At 43.8% G+C, this 24,561-nt stretch overlaps 1 protein-coding gene across 9 annotated transcripts in view; it reads right to left on the bottom strand.

Annotated features, from left to right (window-relative positions):
* LOC140484721 (ras-GEF domain-containing family member 1A-like) overlaps nt 1–24,561 on the bottom strand; it is a 224,620-nt gene that overhangs the window by 15,955 nt on the left and 184,104 nt on the right. For 7 of the 9 annotated variants that reach the window (XM_072583480.1, XM_072583482.1, XM_072583488.1 and 4 more), the window contains 4 exons: nt 13,196–13,375; nt 11,140–11,259; nt 4,647–4,784; nt 149–370 (listed from right to left, as the gene is read on the bottom strand). In XM_072583480.1, the coding sequence (XP_072439581.1) occupies nt 149–370; nt 4,647–4,784; nt 11,140–11,259; nt 13,196–13,375 (660 nt within the window). Of the gene's footprint in view, nt 1–148; nt 371–4,646; nt 4,785–11,139; nt 11,260–13,195; nt 13,376–19,113; nt 19,354–24,439; nt 24,460–24,561 lie in introns of those variants that run through there. The other 2 variants (XM_072583489.1, XM_072583487.1) reach the window with 2 other exon arrangements.

Genomic DNA, 24,561 nt, shown 5'->3' with positions numbered 1-24,561 from the left:
GTGAAAGGGCAGTGTTATGACAAACAAGCTATCTGTACATGTCAATGCATCACAGGTAACTCAAGAACTCTTTATAAATATTTCTTTTCCTGAGTCCACACCATTTCATATCTTGGAGCTTTATTCAGTCCCGAAAGCATTCACCTACCATCTCGATATGGGTGAGCTGCTGGGCCAAGACACAGGGGTCATTGCAGACGCTCAGTATATCCTTCTGACTGGACTGAGTCTTGGGTTTAAGGATAGTTTGCTTGTCTGTGACCGATGGTTTGATGATCTCCCGTGCCTCCTGGTACTGGCTGTGGCTCGAGAGGTTGCGGATCAGACTCTGGGTCATCTGACTAATGCTTTTCTTCACACTGGAGTTTTCCTAAGGGAAATGAGCAGAGAGGAAACACTGTCATACGGAGAACAGGTGGAGACAGCAGGATAGAAGGCAGGCATGTGATTTACACTGGGGAGCCATGACGCATCAATAAGCATTCCTGGATATTCAAATATAAAACCCAAATCAGTTGTAACTATCATGGTTGAGGTGGATACACAATACAAGCTAGCTTTATGTCTCCAAACCATGGGATACATGGGATAAATGAGAAAGTTTGCACTGGTGTGTAACAAAAACAAAGGTCTTTAACAAAATGTACAGTTTTTGGTATAACAGTGAAACAAGGGAAGGTGTTGGTATATGGTAATGTCACTAGACTAGTAATCAAGAACTCCACATTAATGCTCTATGGACACAGCAGATGGTGAAATTTAAATACGATAAAAATCTGAAATAAAGAAAAAGCTGGCTAAACAGCGAACACATAACTGCTGTCGATGGTTGTAACACCCATCTGGTTCACTCATGCTCTTTAGGGAAGGAAATGTACCATCCATACATGGTCTGGCCTACATGTGCCTCCAGACCCACAGCAATTTGGTTGACAGCTGTGAACTCTGGGCAATTAGGAATGGGCAATAAATGCCAGCCTAGCCAGTAATGCCCAATAAATAAATTAAAAAATATTCAGTTATATATCCCAAATTAAGTTTGCTTCAAGCATAATAAAGGCCCAATCAAGATTAGCAAGGTTGTATGAGATTTGGAACTTCTGACTGTTCCAGAATTTCAGTCTTGCTGAAGTCCCATTCTATCATTTTATAAAGGAGTCCTGCTCCAGATTACAACTGAAAACCATATGAACATCTTTCTCATTCGGCTACCTAGTGAGCAGAGTAGCTGTTAACCTTGAGATAGTGTATAATGGCAAAGATATTCTGAAAATGGGCTATGCCAGCATTGGTCTTGGTTAGAAGCCATTCTGAGTTCCTGCTGCACTCCCCATGGGACAAACTAAAATTGGGGGACACTCTTTAAAAATAACTGGTCTGCTATTAAGATGGAGAGGAGGAGATTTTCTTTCCCCCTATACTAAAGGATTATTAGTCTGTGGAACAGAAAGAGTGGAGGCAGAATCATTGACTATCTTATGGCAGCGAGAGTGAAAGATTTTGAAAATAAAACAGGAAAGTAGAAGCCACAAAATCAAATTAGCTTTGATGCTATCAAAAGGCTTAAGGGGCCGAACGAACTACGTTTGTTCCTAATTTATATATTTGGTGCTGCAGTTCCAATAAGGCTGACATACTCATAGAAACAAGAAAGCACCAAAGATTTATTCAGGCTTCTGCATTTGAAATGAACACCCCCTGAACTAAAGGTGGTTTGAGGTTGTGAAAGGCCAGCTCGCTAATCAGTGACAATGTGAGGAAAGTTGCATGGAGTTTCTCCCAATCGTCTACAAGAATTTAACCCGAAGCTCTGCAGAAAATGTGTTGAAGGCCATTTCTTCAGGACATTCACTGACCCCTACCTGGAGAAAACTCCATGCAGCTTTCAGGCAAAGCAGTTGTGATTAGCAACATTTGGCCTGAAGGTGGTGGCGTAAACAGATTCAGTGGTATTTTTTGATAGAGAGTATCTTAGGCAATGCAGGACCATGGATTAGAGAAGGGGACTGATTGGAGAGCTCTTCCCAACAGCCAGCACAGGCGATAGCACCTTGTGAGCTGTCAATCTCTACATTCTGAAAGAAAGCTTCTTTGAATGAGGGACTGATTGGAGGGCCTGACTTCTGAGGAAATACTGTGGCCTTGAAATTACAACATGTGGTGGGTCCGATTTACTTCACCGCAGCCTTTGGGACCTCCTTTCAAGCAGCACTTTTCTTGACAGGTTGAGCCACACGCAATTCCTTTGATTGCGCCTTGGCTATTGTGGGATTGAAAGAGAAGGATTATTTGTGAAGAATTGGCGGGGAGGGGCAGCTCTCAATACAAGAATATAGAATGTCTTGGCCTCACTTTCCTCAACATTCCATTCATAGCTGTCGGTCCTCTGTTTCTCTTTGCCTAAACTGGGATGAATATTTCCCAAACAACTTTGAACAGTCGACAGAGAATTAACTCCTCACTGGATTCAACCCAAACACAGTCACACTCTCGGGGTTTTGGTGACATGCTCTGAGGAATCTCTTTCATCCTGTTACCATGGAGATCTGCGCCTCTTCCTTCGCCACCAGTTACATTCTGATCCGTACAGGGTGGAGGAGGAGGAGGAGGTGGTGGGTGGGATGATGAGAGATGTTGTGTGGAGATGAGGAAGAGATGGAAGGCTCAGTTCCTCCATAACCCCCCCTCCCCAGAAAGGCTGAACACCCCATCCTTTGTTGATTAAATGTGGGAAGGCACAGCAGGTCAGGGCGTGATGAAAGGTCCCTACTCGAAACATCAACTTTCTTGCTCCTCCGATGCTCCTGATCTGCTGTGCCTTTCCAGCCCCTCTGACTTGCAGCATCTGCAGTCCTTGCTATCTCCAACTCTACCCTTCGTGCCGGACTATAGCTTCAATACTCCCAGCATCAGAGAGCCATGAGAATTTGTGGGTGTAGGGTCTCTCTTTTTGCACTGCGAACAGACTCCATTAGCTCTGCATGAGAGGGTCCTCTGGGCATGTTCTGATCTCAGCGGTTTGATTTTCACTAAGAGAGGCCCTAAACACTCTATTATCCTCAAAATATTACAAAGGTACTCAGTGACCCCTGGGAAGGTCCGTCATCCTGTTTCTCAATCGATAAGAGTCACGGAAATTTCAGCGCAGGGTGATTGCACAGAGAGTAACGCCACATCCAAACTGTTGGCTCTATTCCTGCCTATAACTACATGGAGGCTGGTGTCCCATGATCAAGTTACCCTTTATTTATATGTGCCCAGTACACTGGAGTCAGTCTGCGAAATGTGGAGACTCTGAATCCCCTGTTTATATCAGTCAGCCAGGGCTCCCTGATTGACCCAGGTTCACAACCCCAATCAAGGGTCATGTATTCAATAAGATCCACCTCATTCCAATCACGACACTATCCCTTAATATTGTCTTTTAAATGTGCATATTGAACTCCCTTGCAAATGTTCTGTCTGGTTTCAACATCTTAAATTTATATAGCACCTTTAACCTTCCTAAGGCACTTCACTGAGGTATTATCACATAACATCTTTCCTCATGAGGTGGTCGAACAAGTCTACTTTAGGTTGTCTCAGTTTAAGGTGGGTCAGTTAAAGCAGCAGGTTTTCCTGTTTAATGTTGGAGGTTTTGTGAGGAAGGGTCATGTGACCTGAGCAGCACCAACCTGTAATGGGCTTTCTGGCTGTGTGCCTCACCCTCCTGCTCACCAATCCTGAGACCCCCCCCCCACTTCCCCGAAACCTCTGAAACCCTGCCACTCAAAACTGCTCTCACTCCACAAATGTTTCCTGCCTTGTGTGTTCACAGCAAGGTTTTGGGAAGAGGAAAGCAGCAACCAGAAGGACTGGCTAGCAGGGACAGAGGCAGCAAAAAGCTATTTTGTTTACTTTTACTGTACTTTAGCAGGGTACAGTTCTTAAACTTTCAGTTTATAATCTTTTCTTTAAAATGGGGAGGATCCTACAAAACTTAGCTTTTACGTTACTTTTAATAAGAAAAAGAATTCACTTAACATTGTTCCATTCAGAAACATAACCAGAACATTAAGTGTGTAATTGCTACATTAGGACAGATGATAAAGTTTGGCTAAATGATATGTTTTAAGCAGCTTCTTAAAGGGGGTAAGAGTGTCTGAGAAATTTATACTTTTAGAAAGTTAGGACTTAATCTGTACTTTAAGGAAATGTATTCCAGATCATAAGAACTCACTGATTAAAATAAATATGCCTCATCATCCCATTCCAGTTCTTTTGCCCAATTGTTAAAAATCTGTCTCCACTGTGTAATCGTTTTTCTTCCAATGCAAACAGTTTTAAAACTTGCTATCAAGGCTCCACCTTTTTGAATAATAAAACCCCCTTAATTTCTTTACTCTGAGGAGACCGTACCCCAGCTTCTCAGAATCTCCACAGAACAGTAAATTTGAAATTACACTGGGAGGGAAAGGGACTGACTCTCAACATGTTGACGTGAAAACGTCAATGGAAACAGTTTCTCTTTATCTAAATATTGCAAAACGTCCTGCGATAGGAAAACATTCAATTCTTTGGACATTCAGATTAAACAATGTGCGCACAAGGGGAAAAAAAAATCAGTTTTTAAAAAAATTCTTCCCATCCCCCACTGACCCCCTCACCTCATCGCACTGTGCTATCTGATGAGTAATGTCCTTGAGTTCCTTCATAGATTTCTCATCCTGAAAATCATGTGGAAATGTTTCTGTCCACTCAGTCAACAGCTGGATGATTTTTGGGACAAATTCCTTCACTTTAGCCTATGGGAAAATGAGCCAAGAGGTTAGTGAAGTGGCAACAACAATTTGCAATTACATAGTGCTCTTGACTTAATAAAATGAATTAGATTACTCACAGTGTGAAACAGGCCCTTCGGCCCAACAAATCCACACCGACCCTCCAAAGAGCATCCCACCCAGACCAATTCCCCTACATTTACCCCTTCACCTAACACTACGGGCAATTTAGCTTGGCCAATTCACCTAACCTGCACATTTTTGGACTGTGGGAGGAAACCGGAGCACCCAGAGGAAACCCACGCAGACACAGGGGGAATGTGCAAACTCCACACTGACAGTTGCCTGAGGCAGGAATTGAACCCGGGTCTCTGGTACTGTAAGGCAGCAGTGCTAACCACTGTGCCACCCTGAAACGCTTCATTGTAATGAATGCTGAGCCATAGGAGATTCAGGGAAATAACCATGCCAAAGAGATGGGTCTTAAAGGAGGAGGGAGCAAGACAGAGACAGGAGATATAGGAAGGGAACTCTGGAGAATGTCAGGTCAAGGAGACTGAAGACAAGTATGCAAAGCATGGAATACAAGGAACAATGGACTGCACAGTAGTTCAGAGTCAGTAAGATCGAGAGTTTGGGGTTAGGTATTATAGAGTTGGAAGAGATCACAGAGATGAAGGAATGCCATGGAGTATTGACAAGCAATGAGACTGTGCAGATCTGAAGACATTTGAAAGGTGTATTTGAACATAATGTTTGATTTTAATTATTTGAAAAGATCTAACTAGCCGAATCATGTCATCAGTGGCTGACAGACCTGTTCAAGGTTGGGCCTGTGGAGATTATGAAAATCTGGTGAAGCATCTAAAAGTGAGACTTTTAATGACAGAGCCCTTCCCAAGTACAAGTCCGAGGAAGATTTGCAGCGAGTGCTAGACATCCAAGCCCGAAAATAATTCCTAGAGCAAACCCAAATCTGAAAATTTCGCTGGATTTCCTGAGGTTGAGAGTTTCTCTCTGCTTACACACCTTGTGGGAAAGATTGACATATACACATCTTTTGTGAGTGCATGTTTAAACCAAATCAGATTAAAAGCATTGCAGCAACTCAGCACCTCGCTTGGTAAATGAGCCACGGAGTGCTCCCTCAGCCCCGCACCACCAACAGGGACACGGGGCAATGGTATCAGTGACAAAGATACATGCAGCCACAGGTGCTATCGCCTGCTGTTTAAAACAGTGTTCTCACGGCAAAGATTAGAAGGAGCGGGCGTTGCATGTGAAACTATGTTTGGAACATAGCCACAAGCAACATGCGACGGAGCACTGCCTGTTCTCAACTGTTTGACGTCACTGGAGACAACTGTGGAATCTGGCCAAGATGAGGAATGCTGTCAGATGTTCACCCACAACCTCTGTCTAGACCTTGTACTAAAGGGATGGATAGGAAAACACTGGGCATCTGGTGAGTGAGAGAGCACGAGGGCATCAGGTGGGGCTGCGGGTGAAGTGGAAACACGCAAGAAAACTTTTAACTCCTGGAATGTTTAGCAACGATCGCAAAAAACTCTTCACTGGGAAAACAAAAATCAGCAATAGTTAATAAAACAAAACAAAATTTGATTTCTGTTAGTACGAGAGGGTCAGGATACAGGATAAATATTTAATCTGGCTGCTCAGCTCATTGGTTGGTTGGCTGGTACAAGAAAGTCATTCAGACATCAGAAGCAAGTCACAATTTCATTTTGAAATCAAAGGGCTTCAGGTACAGGGGATCTAGAGACAAGAGTGGTAACCTGTGCTCATGGACAGTCAGCCTTGTCATTCTGTCTAACGTGTACCTACCTATCCATGTTTCCAAAACAATGCTTTAATTTGAAATTGCACACCAGCCACCGGGTGTGAGCAAGTGAAGCTAAAGCCACCAGGTGAAAGGGGGAAGTCCAGGGCAAGGGAAACTCTGCGTGACAGACAGATTGAAGGCAAGAGCAGAAAGAAAGGTGGGCAATTTGACTAAGAGTGAAGATAAAGATGTAAGTGCTGAAAGCAGAGGCAAATCAGAGCCACTGTTGAACACAAGGCAAAATACTGTGGGAAATCTGAAACAAACAGAGAATGCTGGAGTCACTGAGTCATACAGCACAAAAACAGACCCTTCAGTCCAACCAGTCAACACCGACCATGTTCCCAAACTAAACTGGTCCCACCTGCCTGTGCTTGGCCCATATGGTATTCCTGATTAAGGGCTTTTGCCCGAAACGTCGATTTTACTGCTCCTCGGATGCTGCCTGAACTACTGTGCTCCTCCAGCACCACTAATCCAGAATCCATATCTGTCGATGACCTTATCCAAAATGTCTTTTAAACTGTTGTAACTGTACCCGCATCCAGCACTTTCTCTGACAGTTCCTCTCCATGCACAAACCACTCTGGGTAAAAATGTTGCCCCTCATGTCCTTTTTCAATCTTTCTCCTCTCATCTTAAAAATATGCTCCTAGTTTTGAACTCTCTGACCCCAGGGAAAAGACCTTTGGCATTCACCTTATCTTTGCCCCTCATGATTTTATAAATCTCAATAAGGTTCCAGCTTTTCCAGGCTATTTTGTATACCTTAAACTCTCCATTCCCTGCAACACCCTGGTAAAACTTTTCTGAACCCTCTCCAGCTTAATAATATCCTTCTTATAACAGAGAGTTAACATTTTGAGTCTGTCTCTCTCTCCACAGATGCTGCCTGACCTGCCAGTTTCTGCAGCATTCTCTGTGTTTATAATCATAAATCACAGAATCCCTGCAGTGTGGAAGCAGGCCATTCAGCCCATCGAGTCACACCAACCCTCCAAAAGAATATCCAGACCCACCCTTCTACCCTATCCCCATAACCTTGCATTTCCTGTGGCTAATCCCCATAACCTGCAGATCTTTATACTGTGGGAGGAAACTGGAGCACCCAGAGGAAACACACACAGACACAAGGAGAATGTACAAATTCCACACAGAGTTGTTTCAGAATTGCCACTATGCTGTGTGGCTCTAGTTCTGTATCATGTCAGTGGCCACATCCTCAGTGGACTTGATCCCAAGTTCTGAAATTTCCTCCCCAAACCTCTCTCTCTCCCTCTCCATTTTTAAGAAGCTCTTTAGACTCTACCTCATCCATCATAATAGCTCCTTAAATGATTTGATTTCAAAGTTTACCTGATCTTTGTGAAGTACCCTGGAACATTTTTAACTAGGTGCTATCACAATGCAAGTCGTCGTCTGTGTTTTTTTTTCAGTGTGATGGATTGTTGTCATTGCCAAACTAGCAGACAAATAATTTCCAGCAAACGTGACAAAGGACCATCAGTGACTGCATTGACCCATGACCTATAGGAAAGGGCCAGATGGGGAACAGGAGCAGGCATACACTGCTCTTGGAAAGTTCTCATCTTATTTACAATCCCAAGCTGTGTGTCAACAGACAGGAAGAAAATGATGAAATTGTGAAACTAAACCCTTAAAATGCTGGACCCAATACATATGGCACCACTTGTGAAAAGAAGGCACTCATATGGACCTTGTCACTGACCAGAATGTGGCTTTGACCAAGGATCCTCACTGGAAATGGCTGATCTCCCTTTGCTGACACTACCAATCTTGCTCTGCATTTGTACCGGTACCTGACTTCACCCTCTGCCAGGGAGCAGAGATGTTTCTAGAACATGGGCCTCCATGCAGAAGCACGTCTGATTGATGCAGGGGGGTGGAGAGAGAGGGGGGCTTTCAACAGTGACAGCTCAGGGAGTAGCATCTGGGCCTCCAAGTCAAAAAGGTTATGGGTTCAAAGACTTGAGCACAAAAGTCTTGGCTTACGCTCCAGTGTGGCTGGAAGCAATGGCCTAGTGATATTATTGTTGGACTGTTAATCCGGTGACATAGTAACGTTCGAGGGACCTGGGTTCGAATCTCGCTGTGGCAGATGATGGAATTTGAATTCAATTTAAAAATAATAACAATCTGGAATTAAGAGTCTAATGATGACCACGTACCCATTGCCGAAAAAAACAATCTGGTTCATTCACGTCCTTTAGAGAAGGAAATTGCCACCTTCACCTGGTCTGGCCTACATGTGACTCCAGATTATTGAGAGATTCCCTACAATGTGGAAACAGGCCATTCAGCCCAACAAGTCCACACCGACCCTCCGAAGACTAACCCACACCCCTCTGACTAATGCACCTTACACTATGGGCAATTTAGCGTGATCAATTCATCTGATCTGCACATCTTTGGATTGTGGGAGGAACCCACAGGGAGAATGTGCAAACTCCATACAGACAGTTGCCTAAGGCGGGAATCAAACCCGGGTCCCTGGAGCTGTGAGGCAGTAGTGCTGACCACTGAGCCACTGTGCCGCCCCAGGTGCTGGAAAAGTACAGCAGGTCAGGCAGCATCCGACAAGAGAAAAATTGACGTTTCGGGCAAAAGCCCTTCATCAATGTGCTGTGCTTTACCAGCACCAGAACCGTCAATTTTCCTGCTCCTCGGATACTGCCTGACCTGCTTTTATTTTCCAGCACCACTCCAACCTTGACTCTAATGTCCAGCATCTGCAGCACCCACCTCTGCCTACACGTGACTCCAGACCATAGTAATGTGGTTGACACTTACCTGCCCTTGGGGCAATTAGGGATGGGCAATAAATGCTGGCCTCACCACAAATACCCTCATCCTGTGAATGAGTTAATGAAATAAGCACTGTCTGAGGAAATATTGTTCGGGTGGGACATTAAATTGAGGGCCTCCCTCAGGTGCTGTTTGATGGTGTTGCTTTGAAGCAGAGCAGGAGAGTTATTAACATCCCTAAAACAGATTATCTGGCCATTATTACGTTGCAGTTTGTAGAAGTTTGCTTCATGTGCATTTAACAGCTACACTTCCTGCACCACCTACACTTCAAAAACATCCATGCTGGCTGCAAAACACATTACAAGGTCCTGAGATGGTGAAGGACACTACAGAAAATGAAAGTTCCTCCTTTATATGCTTCCCAGATACTGCAGACAAAAAAACAGATGAGTCATAACCATTTGCTGCAGGCAGGCACGGATCTGAGCTGAGAACTGTTAAACTTCCCTTCTGTTACCCAGCAGATCTTGCCATATTTTGCAGCAACATTGTGTAAAATCACATTTCTGTCTCACAGACCATTCGTGTTGAACAAACGAGTTAGTCAGAGCTGCCAGATTTCACACGATTGGCTGCAGGCACATACATTTTGAATTTGTGTCAAAAACACATTTTACATTTTCACAGCCAGCCCCCTTGTCAGTGAGCACGTGCTGCAGGCACTGCTCTGTTGCTAAGAGTCTTTCTCCCTTCATTTGCTGGAGTTTAATTCTTCAGTAAGTGAAATAGGAATTCAAGCAAATGAAAATAAACAAACATACAGTCCTACAAATGCTTCAGCTGGGACCTGGCCAAGTGTTTCAAGGCATTGTTCGCAGAAAAGTAGGATTTGCCCTTAGTTGAGGAGTGGGAGGCAATGGGGTCTCTTGGTAACTTGGGAGAGGTACAAGATATGTAGACAGTGTTGAAATTCTGCAGGTGTCAATGTCAATATGGTGTATGTTACATGGGCTAGCATATCCCACTGACAGCCTCATTCATGCTGAGTCAGACATCAGGAAGTTTATTAACAACTATGTAAACTAAAACAATATAGTAGACTTCCATATCAAACTGGAAAAGCGCAGCAGGTCAGGCAGCATCCAAGGAGCAGAAGAATCGACGTTTCGGGCATGAGCCCTTCTTCAGGAATCAGCCCTAGGGCTCATGCCCGAAACGTCGATTCTCCTGCTCCTTGGATGCTGCCTGACCTGCTGCGCTTTTCCAGCAAGACATTTTCAGCTCTGATCTCCAGCATCTGCAGTCCTCACTTTCTCCTCGACTTCCATATCTAGTCTGGTTATAAAATTATTTAGATTACTATTATGTTACGGGCGTAGTTAACTAGCTGACTAACAGACCAACTAGCAATCTGACCAACCTACTGCTGACTGAACGAATGAAGGTTTTATACCAGAGCATCACATGTCATTATGGTACCTGCACGTCTTAAAGTTATTATGCCTTTCTGATGTCTGAGCAGATATTACAACATTCAGTCTCCAAATGAGATGTCTGAGAGCACTGCAACTCAGGATGGCCACCAGTTACTTTCAGAAATGCATCTGAGTACCCACACTCCTGAACTTTGCCCACTTCCCTTCCACTCCACCTGATGCCCTGAAAGAGAAAATGGATGCATACCTTCCACGCAGTCATGGTTGAATTCCCACCTCCTGCAATAGACATGATTAACAAAGCCAATGGCTGTCACATCTCGCTGCGTACCTTGTCTGCTTCAGTCCCTGTCTCCAGCTGCTTTGTGCAGATCTGCCCGACTTTTGCCAGGAGCTCTTGAGGGTGGATGAAGACACGTGAACTCAGAAGAAAGGTGAAGATATACGTCCGCTATGGGGGAGGGAGAGAAACTGTTAGTTTGATCCATCAGAACAAACAAAGAGGCCTGAAACTACAAGACAGGAAGTTGTAATCCATAAGGTCCATCTAGTCTGCTCTACCATTCGAAAATGGCTGATGTGTTTCTCAAAAGCTCTGTCCCACCTTCTCACCATAATTCTTAATTCCCTTACTAACCAAGAACCTACTCACCTTTTGCTTATATACATAAAAATTTGGCCTCCACAGCCTTCTGCAGCAATGAGTTCCACAGACTAACCATTCTCTGGCTGAAGAAATTCCTCCCCATTTCAGTTCTAAAGAGTCATCACTCTGAGGCTGTGCCCTCAGGATCCTAGTCTCTCCTACTAGTGGAAATATCTTCTCCATGTCCACTCTATCCAGGCCTCTCAGTATTCTGTGAATATCAATGAGGTTCCCCTCATCCTTCTAAACTCTATCAAGTACAGACTCAGAGTCCTCAACCACTCCTCTTATGACAAGCCCTTCATCCCTGGGATCATTCTTGTCAACCTCCTCTGGACTTCCTCCAATACCAACACATCCTTCCTTAGTTACAAAGCCCAAAGTTGCTCACACTATTCCAAATGCGTTCTGACCAGAGCCTTATACAGCTTCAGCAGTACATCTCTGTTCTTGCGTTCTAGCCCTCTTGAAATGAATGTTAACATTGTATTTGCTTTCCCAACTGCTAACTGAACCTGCATGTTAATCTTGAGAATCCTGAACTAGGACACCCAAGTCCCTTTGTACTTCAGACTTTTGAAGCCTTTCCCCATTTAGAAAATAGTCTACACCTCTACTCTTCCTACTAAAATGCATAACCTAACACTTTCTCACATTGCACTCCATCTGCCACTTCTTTGTCTACTCTCCAAGCCTGTCCAAATCCTTCTGCAGCCTCCTGCTTCCTCAAAAACTCTCCTTCTTTGTGTCATCTGCAAAGTTAGCAACAAAGCCCTCAGTTTCTTCCTTCCCATCCCAACACAGGTTAAACAGCAGAAAGATCAATTCCTAATCAATAAGTCTCCCTCTATTAGTCCCTGTGCCTTTGCACCCATGCACTTTAAGAACTAAGTTACAAAGGCAGATTAGCAAATCAGGCTTGAAGTCCCTTGAATTTTGAAAGCTTTGGATGATTTGATCAATGTGTTCAAGGTATTAAAAAGGAGCAAAGAGGGTAGATGTGGTGAAACCATCTCAACTGGTTGGATAGTCTAAGACGAGGGAGCAGAATCTAAAAATTGGAACCAGACCCATTAGGATTGAAAATGGGATTTAATTCGTGCAAAAGACACTGTAAGAACTCTCTTCTGTAAATTACAATGAAAGATAAAACCAATTGTTTATTTGAGAATTGAAACTGATGGATTGTTAGCCACTGATTTTTGTTTTAAATCTTTCATGGGATGAAGGCATCACTGGATAGGCCAGCATTTAGTGCCCACCCCTAATTTTCCAGAGGACAGTTTAAAAGTCAACCACATCACTGGGGTCTGGAGTCACAAGTAAGCCAAACCAGGTAAGGATGGCAATTTCATTTTCTAAAGAATATTGATAAATCAGATGGGTTTTTCCAAAAATCAGCAATGGATTTATGGTCATCATTATACTCTAAATTCCAGGTTCTTGTTGAATTCAAATTCTACCATCTGCTGTGGCAAGATTCGAACCCAGGTCTCCAGGACATTACCTAAATCTCTGGATTAATACGACGGGCAATAATACCATGAGGCCATTGCCTTCCTTTCACCCATCAAAAGGACATATGAGGTTAGGTCATCATCTCAATGTCTGGCAGTGAAAGACTCAAGAGGCTCAATGGCTGATTCCTGTTTCTACCAGACAGAGGGAAACCACTTGGTCAAAGTGAAAGAGCATCTCAAGGACTAAGGGGCGAGGGAATGAAGTATTGCAGAATACTCACATCGGGGTAGTAGTCAACAGTGGGCACCAAGTGCTCAATGAGCACCTCAAGGGACCCTGAAACTAAACTGCCATCCTGGTACACCGGATCCACACACTTGTCCTCCATATCTGGCTGGACATGACCACTACAACTGGTGCCAAGCATGCTTGGGAAAATTGATGTCTGGGGCATAGTTTCCTGGAAAGAAAGAACAGAAAAAAAAATTATTCACCTTGGGAGCATTTTCACTCTGCACTGCAACAGATAACCTGCCTCACAGCCAGGTATTTTTTCTTGAAGTGTAGTCATTATTGCAATATAGGGAATGGAGCAAGTAGATGGCATGCAACAAACCCTCATGAACAGATAATCCATCATATTTTTCACCTGCTCCCCTGGGGAGATTGCTTTCACCTCCCTCACTGACGTTCATACCAAACTATTATAGGGAGCTCCACCTTACATCACTGCAATGGGAGCCATTCACGAATTTTAATTGTTTCATTCTATGAATATTTGGATCAAGTGAAGAACAGGAACAAAATCAATTCAGGGTGCTTCGACAAATGCACAGACTTGGCCTAAAGTCCTCTCTGTGTCCAATAGGGTGAGGTGGGATCAACAGCACAAAGGGTGGCATCTGAACTCTCCAGGTAGCTGCCTGAGAAGTCAATAGACAATAGGTGCAGGAGTAGGCCATTCTGCCCTTCAAGCCTGCACCATCACTGAATATGATCATGGCTGATCATCCTTAATCAGTATCCTGAATTGTAATCAAGTATGATGGATTGCAAAGATTGGAGAAGGCAATATTCATTTAAAATGGGGATATATATGGGAGCTCAAACCACACTGAACCCAAGGCAGAAACAGAACATTCTAGAGATGTCACTATCGGTATATATTCAGCGAGAGATAGGTTCTGATCTCAGGTGACAATAATCCAGGTGTCAACAATCCTTGGTGCCTACCTGGAATGCTAGCCAGAATCTGACACCGCCTGAATACTTCTGGAATTGTCAGTTTTCAGATTTCCAGCACTTTCTTTGAAAATCTGACCATTTTAGCACATTTCTGTTTGTTATATTTTGCTGTGCACAGACACTATCATTTCCTGCATTATACCGGAATTAGATTTGGAAAAAGTACTTTGCTGACTGTAAAGTACTTTTGCATGTCTTGAGACTGCAACAGGCACCCATGTAAATGCAAGTTCTTAACTCTCAAAATTGAAAAGTACACAATGCGTAAATAGCCATTAGAAGTTGGCTCTGGAGAACCAACTCTGTTTGGATATCACAATGCCCACAAATGCTTACTATGTCACTCCCTGACCCTGTTCAATAGCCGGGATTAACCTCTGCATTGTGTGCTCCTGCCCAGCACGACAGGAAACTTGCCCACTACTAAAAACAAGCCAGTGCTCAAGACCAAGATGTGAGGCAGGTTAAAGAAAGCAATGCGCAGCTTCACAAGCAGGAACCTGAACTCATCAGCTGCACTTCCTGCTCCCAGGTCCAGCAAAGGGCTGGAAAGTTTTAAAGGCACAGGCCGTCTCTCAAAACAAAGCACAAAATCATACAGGATGGGAAGATGCCATTCGGCCCATCAAATGGGTTCAGCATGAGTTCAACGAAATGTATGAACTTGGCCTAATTTCCTCTCAGTGTCCAAATGGTTAGGTTGGGCTGACAGCACAGGTCACAAGGTGTTCAGATATCGCCTGCAGAATCATCATTTGTAATGGGGAGGGCGGTGATGGATCGCAAAGATTGGAGAGGGCAAGGTTTAGGGAAAAATAAACCCATTCCTCCGTCAAAGGGCAATTCAGTTAGTCCCCGTTCTCATCCTTCTCCCCAGTCTTTGTAAACTTTTTGTTGAAGTATTTATCCCTTTCTCTTTCAAAGGAAATCTGTAATCATTTACCTCTGTGTATCTCAGATCCCAATCACTTACTGCGTCAAAAAGGTTTGCCTTCCGTCAGTCCTGTTCAAATCTCTGTCCTCTGGGTTATTGATTTGTCTGCCATGGTAATGCTCTCTCCTGACCAGTCCCATTGATGCATACCCTGATTTGAAATACCTCTATTGAATCTCCTCTGCTCAGAGGGTGAATTCCTGAACTGTGAAGCCACCCCAACATGATGGCTACATTGATGGAGGGGCTCCCTCTTGTGGCTGCCAGAACCTGGGAGCTCACGGAGAGGCTTCCTCAGTGCACCAAGGTCCTAGCACCTAACCAAACCCAAGATATAAACATTAAGTACCTTGCTGGTTTTGGAACTGGGCAAGGGAAACCAGGTTGTAGGGGGTTGTGGGCAGGAAGGAGGGGAAATGGAACTAATTCCATGGCTCTTACAGAGAGCCAGCACACGCATAACTGGTTACATGTCCTCCTTCAATTTCAAAGTTTTGTGAGAGATTGGTGTTACCAGCTATGCAATGAAGTAGCATCTCATGCAAGGCTTTGCAAAGCAAAAATGCAGGTGGAACGATTGTGAAAGATGGTGCATCCTTTGGTATCAATCTTGCGTCTTCTTAACACACTGATTCAGGTTTGTACAGAGCAATTGGCTATTGAACTCTGAAATGTTCTGATTGGAGCAATAATTGGATCTCCAGGGGTAAAACTGGAAGGGCCATGTGTAGTAGGCAGAAAGATCTGAGTGAATTCATTATATAAGAGGGATTCTTGGAAACTACATTGTACAATATTACCATACAGACACGTTAATGGGAGCACTTGTAGGTTTCTCTTCAAGTCACAAGATTTAGAAATCTAGCAGGTGTTATTGCTCGGTCAAAATCTTAAAACTCCCTCCCAAATAGAACTGCAGGAATAGCCTTCAGCACATAGACTGCAGCAATTCAATACCACTGCCTCCTCAAGGGCCATCTAAGAACACCCACAGTACAAGGTGTTGTGCAATTCTTTCTAAAAGAAAATTCCATTAAACTGGACGTAAAGTCAAGGATGGAAAAAATAGAAGCCACTCATCCAGTTAAAGATGGAGCTCACAGAACATACAACATGTGACATACTGCATAGGAATGACGACAGTTGTGAAGGACAAGGGCAACTTGTAAATAAAATAAACAACATTTTTTCAAGTATCGGGCACCAGAAGAAACTCCAGCTCATTTACAGTCCAATGCGTTGCTCACTGCTCATCAACAATCTTGTGAAAGCAGCAAGTTAAAAATACACCAACTATCTCACCTCCTCATCTTGACAAAGTCAGAAGGCTTCTGTCGAAAAATGACATGCATGTGCACAGTACATACACAACCTGTTCCTGACTGGTGTAGTGTGCCACGCAGGTGGCATCTGTGCAGTGGAGCTCAACTATGTCAACATCTGGCAATGTACTTGTAAATAGTCAATATAACCCTGCTCTCTCATTAGAGAGAGAGAGAGAGAGAGAGAGAGAAAGAGAGATGATTGGCGGTGAGTTTAATCCAAGGGTCACCACACCTCAAACAAAGAGGACAAGGCAGGACCTTCATGGTAACTTCAGCTAGTGCAGGAATCAGATCCATGCTGTTATAGAGTCACAGAGAGAAACATCATGGAAATAGACCCTTTGTTCCAACTCATCCATGCAGACTGGATATCCTAAATTAATCTTGTCCCATTTGACCCATATTCCTCTAAACCCTTCCTATTCATGTACCCTTCCAGATGCCTTTTAAATGTTGTAATTGTACCAGCCTCCACCACTTCCTCTTGCAGCTCATTCCATATATGCACCACCCTCTACATGAAAAGTCACCCCTTAGGTCCCTTTCAAATCTTTCCCCTCTCACCCTAAACCTATACCCTCTAGTTTTGGACTCCCCTACTGTGTTGTTATCACACTACTCCTGAAGAAGGCTTTATGCCCGAAACGTCGATTCTCCTTCTCCTTTGATGCTGCCTGACCTGCTGCGCTTTTCCAGCAATACATTTTTAAACCCTACTTCGGAAACCAACCAACTGAGCCCTAACTATAAAGGTACAGGTGGTTGGAGGGACAGGAGCACATAAAGTGAGGGTTTGGATGGCTTTGGGTCAATAGGGAGGCACTTTGGCTCTGACCGAGATGATTGAAGGTTCACATACCACTCCAAAATCCTGAGCGGGAATCGTTGTGTTGGCATTCAGGAATACTGAGGGAGTGCTCCCACCTCAGATATATCAGAAAGATTTCATGGCACTAAGAGCCCTCACTGCTGTCCTGGTCAATATTTATCCGGCTAGCAACAATGATATGAAATGGTTAGGTTGCCTTTTTTTTGTGTGGGTTCTTGCTGTATGCAAATTATACTTCATGCATGACAACATTGCAACAGTGACTGTAAAGTAGTTTGGGACGTCCGGAGATCACGAGAGGAACTATACAAGTGACATTTCTTTATTTAGATGATAGCACAGTGGTTTTTCACTACAGTCGAGTCAGCTAAAACACAGTCTCGCAGCAGATACTAAACTACGGACAACTAATCTCCTACACAGAGACAGCAAAGGCTAGTTACAACAGTGAGCAGGTTGTTACATGGTCATTGAGAAGAACTAACACCAAACTCACAGGGAGCCGTGCCAGTAACTGCTCACCATGAATAAAGTTAAAAATCACACAACAGGTTTAATAGGAAGCACTAGCTTCATCAACCGCCTGATGAAGGAGCAGCACTCTGAACTATAACCTAGCGTAGTGTGATTTTTAACTTTGTCCACCACAGTCCAACACCAGCATCTCCAAGTCATGACTCCCATGAATAAACACGCTAAAAACCCAGCATTCAACCACGGAACTGTAATTCCCAGGGCCAACTCGATTTGCATCGAGTGCAGTAGCGCAGTCACTGGGGAATAGCACAGGAAGATCCCACATAAGCGTAATGGCGATACCTCGCTAGAGAATGTTTCCCTTTTTGGGGGAGGGCGGGGGATGAGGATTATGTTCGGGTAAATGTCGAATGGAAACAACACCCACCTTGGACAACGTCATGTATTTTCTTCTACAAAAAACTAAATTAACGTGTTTGGATATGTGGTGATATATGGTAGATGGGGTCCTGAAAGCTATACCTTGTAGCTCGGGGACGGGGGTCGGGTCAGTGCTCCACAAAAGCCCTCCCTCGGAGTACACCCTACGTGCTTTGGTTTGAGACTGCTTTAGAAAGACTGTACTCTGTGACAGTGCCACACTCCCTCACTATTAGACTGAGCGCCAACTCTAAACTTCCCGCTCTGGTTCCTGGAGTGGGACTTGAACCTTCAATCATCTCGCTCAGAGGCAAAAGTGCCTCCCTATTGACCCAAAGTCTGCACCTTCTAGTTAAAGGGTCAGTTGGCCTGGTTTCCGAGGTAGTCTAACACTCTGGTCTTCTTGTTCCTAGCGGTGATCGCCGAGGTAGATGCAGGAGACAGAAAATGTAGATGGGGAGGAACACTCATCTTAAACACCCCTAGTTCACAACTCACCCCCCCCCCCACCCCCCACGCACACACAAACAAACACACACTTAACCTTTCTACAGGATTCAGACAGAGCTAGGACAATCCTCTGTCACTGTGTGTGGATGTGACTCTCTGTCTACAAGAATAACGAGGGTCCCCACTTACTGTGCATCAAGTTAATGCACCTGTTTCACACTCCCCATCACTACTTCTATCCACCAGGGAAAGGCTATGTGGCAGTGTCCCTACCTCTGGACTAAGAGATCCGGCTTCAAGTCCCACCTGCTCCAGTAGATGCGTATTAACATTTCTGAGCAAGTTGATGGGACAGTAAGTTGTAACTGTCCACAGCCAGGGGTTGGGACTGACCCAAGGAAACAGACACCGGGAGGGGGGGTGGATGTGTAAACACTGAGCTCTCTAACCCAGCACAGAATCTCCAAACGGGGGGGGGGGGGGGGGGGAACAAACGTGAAATAAATTCAACTCCTTACCCTCATCCTCACAGCGATGCGTTCACATACACACTCTCTCTCTCTGTCACTCAGTGTAGACACTGTGCAGCTTTTTTTTCTTGGGGCTGTAGATAAAGGAAACAAACTTCCCCAAAAAAATCGAACCCAGAAATTCCCGGCGGAGTTTCCCTCCTCCTTCTCTCATGCACCAACTCTTGTCTGTGTGTGTGTGCTGAGCTGGGACTCTTTGTAAACAAGCATCAAGTCCTTCCCCTTTCCTAATCCTGCCCCCTCAGCCTCCCTTACAAAGCAACCGACCCGACAGGTTTCAGTCTGCACTCCTCTCTGTTGAGAAAGCTGATATGTTATAGCACCTCCCCACCACCCGGCAGTGGCCAATCTAACAGCTGAACACCCACGTTAGGGACAGTCTTAAAACTCCCCATGATTTCAAAAAGCGTACGGAAGTTGTTTGCTACTTTCTCATTTACCATCCTGAAGTTTCGACTTTTGTAACAGTGGCCTTGTGACTAACTGATCCCAGAATCATTTCCCCTAAACCTGATCAGCACAGTAAGGCATGAGAGCTGCAAATCACTCCAAAACTCTATTTGACAATTCACTTCAAAACCTAACCCTTTGACCAAAGAGTTTAGACAGATGTTATAACATGGTAGCACAGTGGCTTTAGTAGTTAGTACTGTAGCCTCACAGGTTTCCAGGTTTCATTCTAGCGGCAACGGTCTGTGTGGGGTTTGCACTTTCTTCCTGTGTCTGTGTGGGATTCCTCCCACAGTCCAAAGATGTACAGTTTAGGTAGATTGCCCATACTGTTAGGTGCATTAGTCAGAGGGAAATGGGTCTGGGTTGGTTACTCTTTGGAGGGTCGGTGTGGATTTGAAGGGCCTGTTTCCTCTAATCTATTTACTTGGTTTGGTTTGATTTATTATCATCACATGTACCAAGATACAGTGAAAAGTATTGTTTTACATGCTAACCAGACAAATCATACCAAACATAAATACACCAGGGCAATAGAATAGAACGCAGAAGATGAAAACCGAAAGAATTGCAGATGCTGTTAGTCCAACAAAAACAGAAATTGCTGGAAAAGCTCAGCAGGTCTGTCACCATCTGTGGAGAGCAATCAGAATTAACATTTCAGTTCAAGTGACCCTTCCTCAGAACCCCTGAGAATGCATAACATTGTGTTACAGCTACCAGAAAGTGCAGAGAAAGACCAACTCTAACATATGACAGGTCATAGAGTCATAAAGATGTACAGCATGGAAACAAACCTTTCGGTCCAACTCATCCATGCTGACCACATATCCTAACCTAATCTAGTCCCATTTGCCAGCATTTGGCCCATATTCCTCTAAATCCTTTCTATTCATATGCCCATGTTGATGCCTTTTAAATGTTGTAATTGTACCAGCCTCCACCACTTCCTCTGACAGCTCATTCCATACATGCACCACCCTCTGTGTGAGAAAGTTGCCCCTTAGGTCCCTTTTAAAGTTTTCTCCCATCATCTTAAACCTATGCCCTCTAGTTTTGGTCTCCCCCACCCCAGGGAAAAGACCTTGTCCATTTAACCTATCCATGCCCCTCATGATTTCATAAGCCTCTACAAGGTCTATTCATAAGATAACAGTAGGGAAAAAGCTGTTCTTAAATCTGCAGTTTGGTGTTAGTTTTGTTAGTGTTGGTTAGCTCAGTTAGCTGGTTTGCAATGCCAGGAAAGACCAACAGCCATAAGCTCAATTCCTGCTGAAGTTACCTTGAAGGGCTCTTCTCAACCCTTCCCCTCATCTGAGATGTGGTGGCCTTCAGGTTAAATCACCACCAGTTGTCTCTAATGAAAGCAGTCCTATGCGCCACTCGGACTATGATGACTTTATATTAGTATTAGTTTTTGCCATTTTACAACCCTGTGAGGCATTTTGAAATGTATCACTTGGTCAAACACACTAATTGTTGTCTGATCACCCCCACTCCTGTTCTCAAATGATCATTCTCTTCGTCCCTATTCACCCAACTCTAAGGACAGTGCCACACATAGCCAGGCTCTTTGACATCAGTAATTTACTATAGGACATGATCCATGGTCAAGTCATGACCAACACTGGGTGAGCTGAACACTCAATCAGCCCATGCAACTGGATAGCGAGACTAAGGGCAAACTCAGTGATTACTCAGCCCCATGAATGTCAGATTCGTTTCCACCTATCATCCTGCTGAGATAGTGCTGCACTGTCAGGCATGCTAATTGGGACACACTCTGATGCCCCATGTATTCAGGTGAATATTTCTTTGAAGAGAAGAAAGGGCCTGGTCAACACTGTACTACTGCCACCCTCTACCCATTGCCCTGATGCCTCCTCCCTCTCCAATAAAACTCTTTCAAAGAATCAATACAAGGGTTCAATGGACTGAATGGCCTCCTTCTACAGTGTACCACTGGCTGGACATCTGGTTCAGCAATGCAGAGTGATGCAAGCAGCCTGGGTTTAATCTGCACATTGGCTGAGGTTACCCTGAAGGACTCTCCTTCACCACCTCTCCCCTTGCCTGAGGCACGATAACCCTTCGGTTGAACCACCACCAGACGTCTCTCTCTAATGAGAGAGCAGCCCAGTGGTTGAGTAGGACTATGGTATCTTTGCCTTTACCTGCTAACAAACATTACCAAAAGTGGAAAGTGAGATCTGCAGATGCTGGCGATCAGAGCTGAAAATGTGTTGCTGGAAAAGCGCAGCAGGTCAGGCAGCATCCAAGGGGCAGGAGAATCGACGTTTCGGGCATGAGTCCTTCTTCTGAAGAAGGGCTCATGCCCGAAATGTCGATTCTCCTGCCCCTTGGATGCTGCCTGACCTGCTGCGCTTTTCCAGCAACACATTACCAAAAGTGCTCCAGGTTACTTTTGTTGTTTGTGGACTCTTGCTGTGCAAACAATTACCCAACCAGTTACTAGATTTGGAAATAGTTCACAGTGAACAAAATGTTTGGAGATGCCCATGGAGTAATTGATTGGTTGATCAAAGAGTTACAATGGATTGAATGGCCTCCCTTTGTGTTGGTGTTATTCTGCAATTCTCTGCAATCGAGCTGACACACAAGTTGATACATGGCAGGAGAAAGTGACGAGTACAGGTGCTGGAGATCAGAGTCAAAAAGTGTGCTGCTGGAAAAGCACAGCCAGTCAATCAGCATCCGAGGAGCAGGAGAGTTAATGTTTCAGGAATAAGCCCTTCGTCAGGAGCCCACTCTCTGTAGCGCACTATGATGTCAGTCGGGGTAATGTGCGGAGGTTTCTAGAGTGGCTCTTAAAAGTGACCCAAGCTGCATCAAACTAATGGACCAAAATGACACTTGGAGGATATAGTAATTCATTTATCAGGGATAACAAAGCTCTTCTTCATTACTTACCATTTACATACATAAATTAAGCTAATTCACCCATCTCACAGGAAGTAACCTTACTGAACTTGGACAAATATAATTATTATACTAATTAGGCATGACGTGTTATTGGATTAGGCCAATTAATCTTGAATTATGTAAATTCAATAATGAAAAGAAGACTTTTCCTAAAGCTCACAGTCTATAAATGTTACCCTTGTCAAATGTTCAACCAACGTTGACCTGCGTATAGGGAGGAACAACTGAGGACCAAAGAAACAATTATTTTTCTGTTCTTTTCCATTTTGCCCCTGAAGCCATGACCAAAATTCAGTGGGCCCCTCCAAAAAAGGATGAATTCTCATCAAAGAAAGGGAGCGCTAATAATGGAACAACGAGTAGTGTCTTTGATGGAATAAAACAAGTGCCAACAGATTTAAGAACAGCTTCTTCCCTGCTGTTATTGGATTTATGAATGGATCTCTCATACATCAAAGTTGATCTTTCTCTGCACCTTCTCTGTAGCTGTAACACTATATTCTGCACTCTGTTCTATTACCCTGATGTACTGACATAAGACATGATTTGTCTGGTTAGCATGCAGAACAATACTTTTCACTGTATCTCAGGACAATTGACAATAATAAATCAAATCAAATTGAAGTCTACTTCACAGAAACATTAAGAAACAAAATCTAACTCATGTGCCACAAAAGAGGATATTAAATCAAGAGGATATTAGATAAAAGCTTGATCAAAAAGACAGGTGTTAGGAGGATCTTAAAAAGTATCAACGAGAGGTAGAGAAGCAAAGACCAGTAAGGAGGGAAATTCCAGGCCTTGGGGCAATGGTAGCTATGGTTATGGTGGCCAATGGTGGAAGAGTTAGAATTGGGGAATGTTCAAGAGACCAGTAGTAGAGGAGTATAGATATCTCAGAAGGTTATGGCATTGAAGGAGATGGAGTGCTGGGGTGAGGCCAGGGAGAAGTTGAAAACAAGGACGAGAATTCTAAAATCAAAGTTTTTAAATGAGTCCATGCATGTCTGAGAGCATACGGCTGTTGGATGAACGGGTCTTATTACATGTGTTAACTCATATTATTGACATAATATTGTGTTTAGGAACCATGGACAGAGTGGTAATGGGAGAACACTCAAAAAAAACTTCCACTGGTTTCTTAAAGAATAAAATGCATTTTATGAATCCTATAAATGTCATGATAGATTTAACTTTATGCTGAATAAACTTTCCACTGTACTGACCTATTATAATATCCTGGGCCTCTCTTACTGCAGTGACATTCAGTGTTAAAGACTGTTGTACAATGTTAATAACATTCCTGTTCTATCGTGCAACACCCAGAGTTTGACATCATTGCTTCTTGGAACAGTCTTCACACAAATTACATTCAATCAGTGCACACACCCATCTGATGTAAAAATCACTCTTAAATGTTTGTGTACTTGTCCCCCCCTTTCAGTAACTTATTCTTAACTTAAAAAAGGTACATTTTTATTTCTAATGCAGAAAATTGTGAACACAGCCCAGACCATCAAGCAGACCAGCCTTCCATCTGTTGACTCCAACTATACTTCTCACTTCCTTGGGGCAGGGGGACAGCTAGCATGTTTGAGGACCTTCTCCTACCCTGGTTGTGATCTCTTCCAGCCTTTTCCATCTGGCAGAAGATGTAAGGGCTTGAACACACGTGCCAACAGATTCAGAAACAGCGTCATTTCCACTGTTAATTAGACTTCTGAATGGACCTCACATTTCAGATTTGATGCTGATCTTGCTCTTTATGCACCTTCTCTGCAGCCTTATCATTGTATTCCTCTCTCTGTTCTATTACCCTGGTGCACTTTGTATGGTATGATCGGCCTGTACTACATGCAAAACAAAACTTTTCACTGTATCTACATAAATGTCACAATAATAAATCAAATCAAAATCTAACCTTGTGGATAAATTGGAAGTGTGTGGTTCAAAAATTGCCAGAGGGAACTGACTGATGGGTTTTGATCAACATTATCCTTCAGCGAGCCAGTGAAAGGCTTGAGATATAACTGCGGGAAATGG

The sequence above is a fragment of the Chiloscyllium punctatum genome, chromosome 13 (genome assembly GCF_047496795.1).
Source record: "Chiloscyllium punctatum isolate Juve2018m chromosome 13, sChiPun1.3, whole genome shotgun sequence".
Classification (NCBI taxonomy): domain Eukaryota; kingdom Metazoa; phylum Chordata; class Chondrichthyes; order Orectolobiformes; family Hemiscylliidae; genus Chiloscyllium; species Chiloscyllium punctatum.
This window is presented reverse-complemented; position numbering and strand designations above follow the sequence as displayed.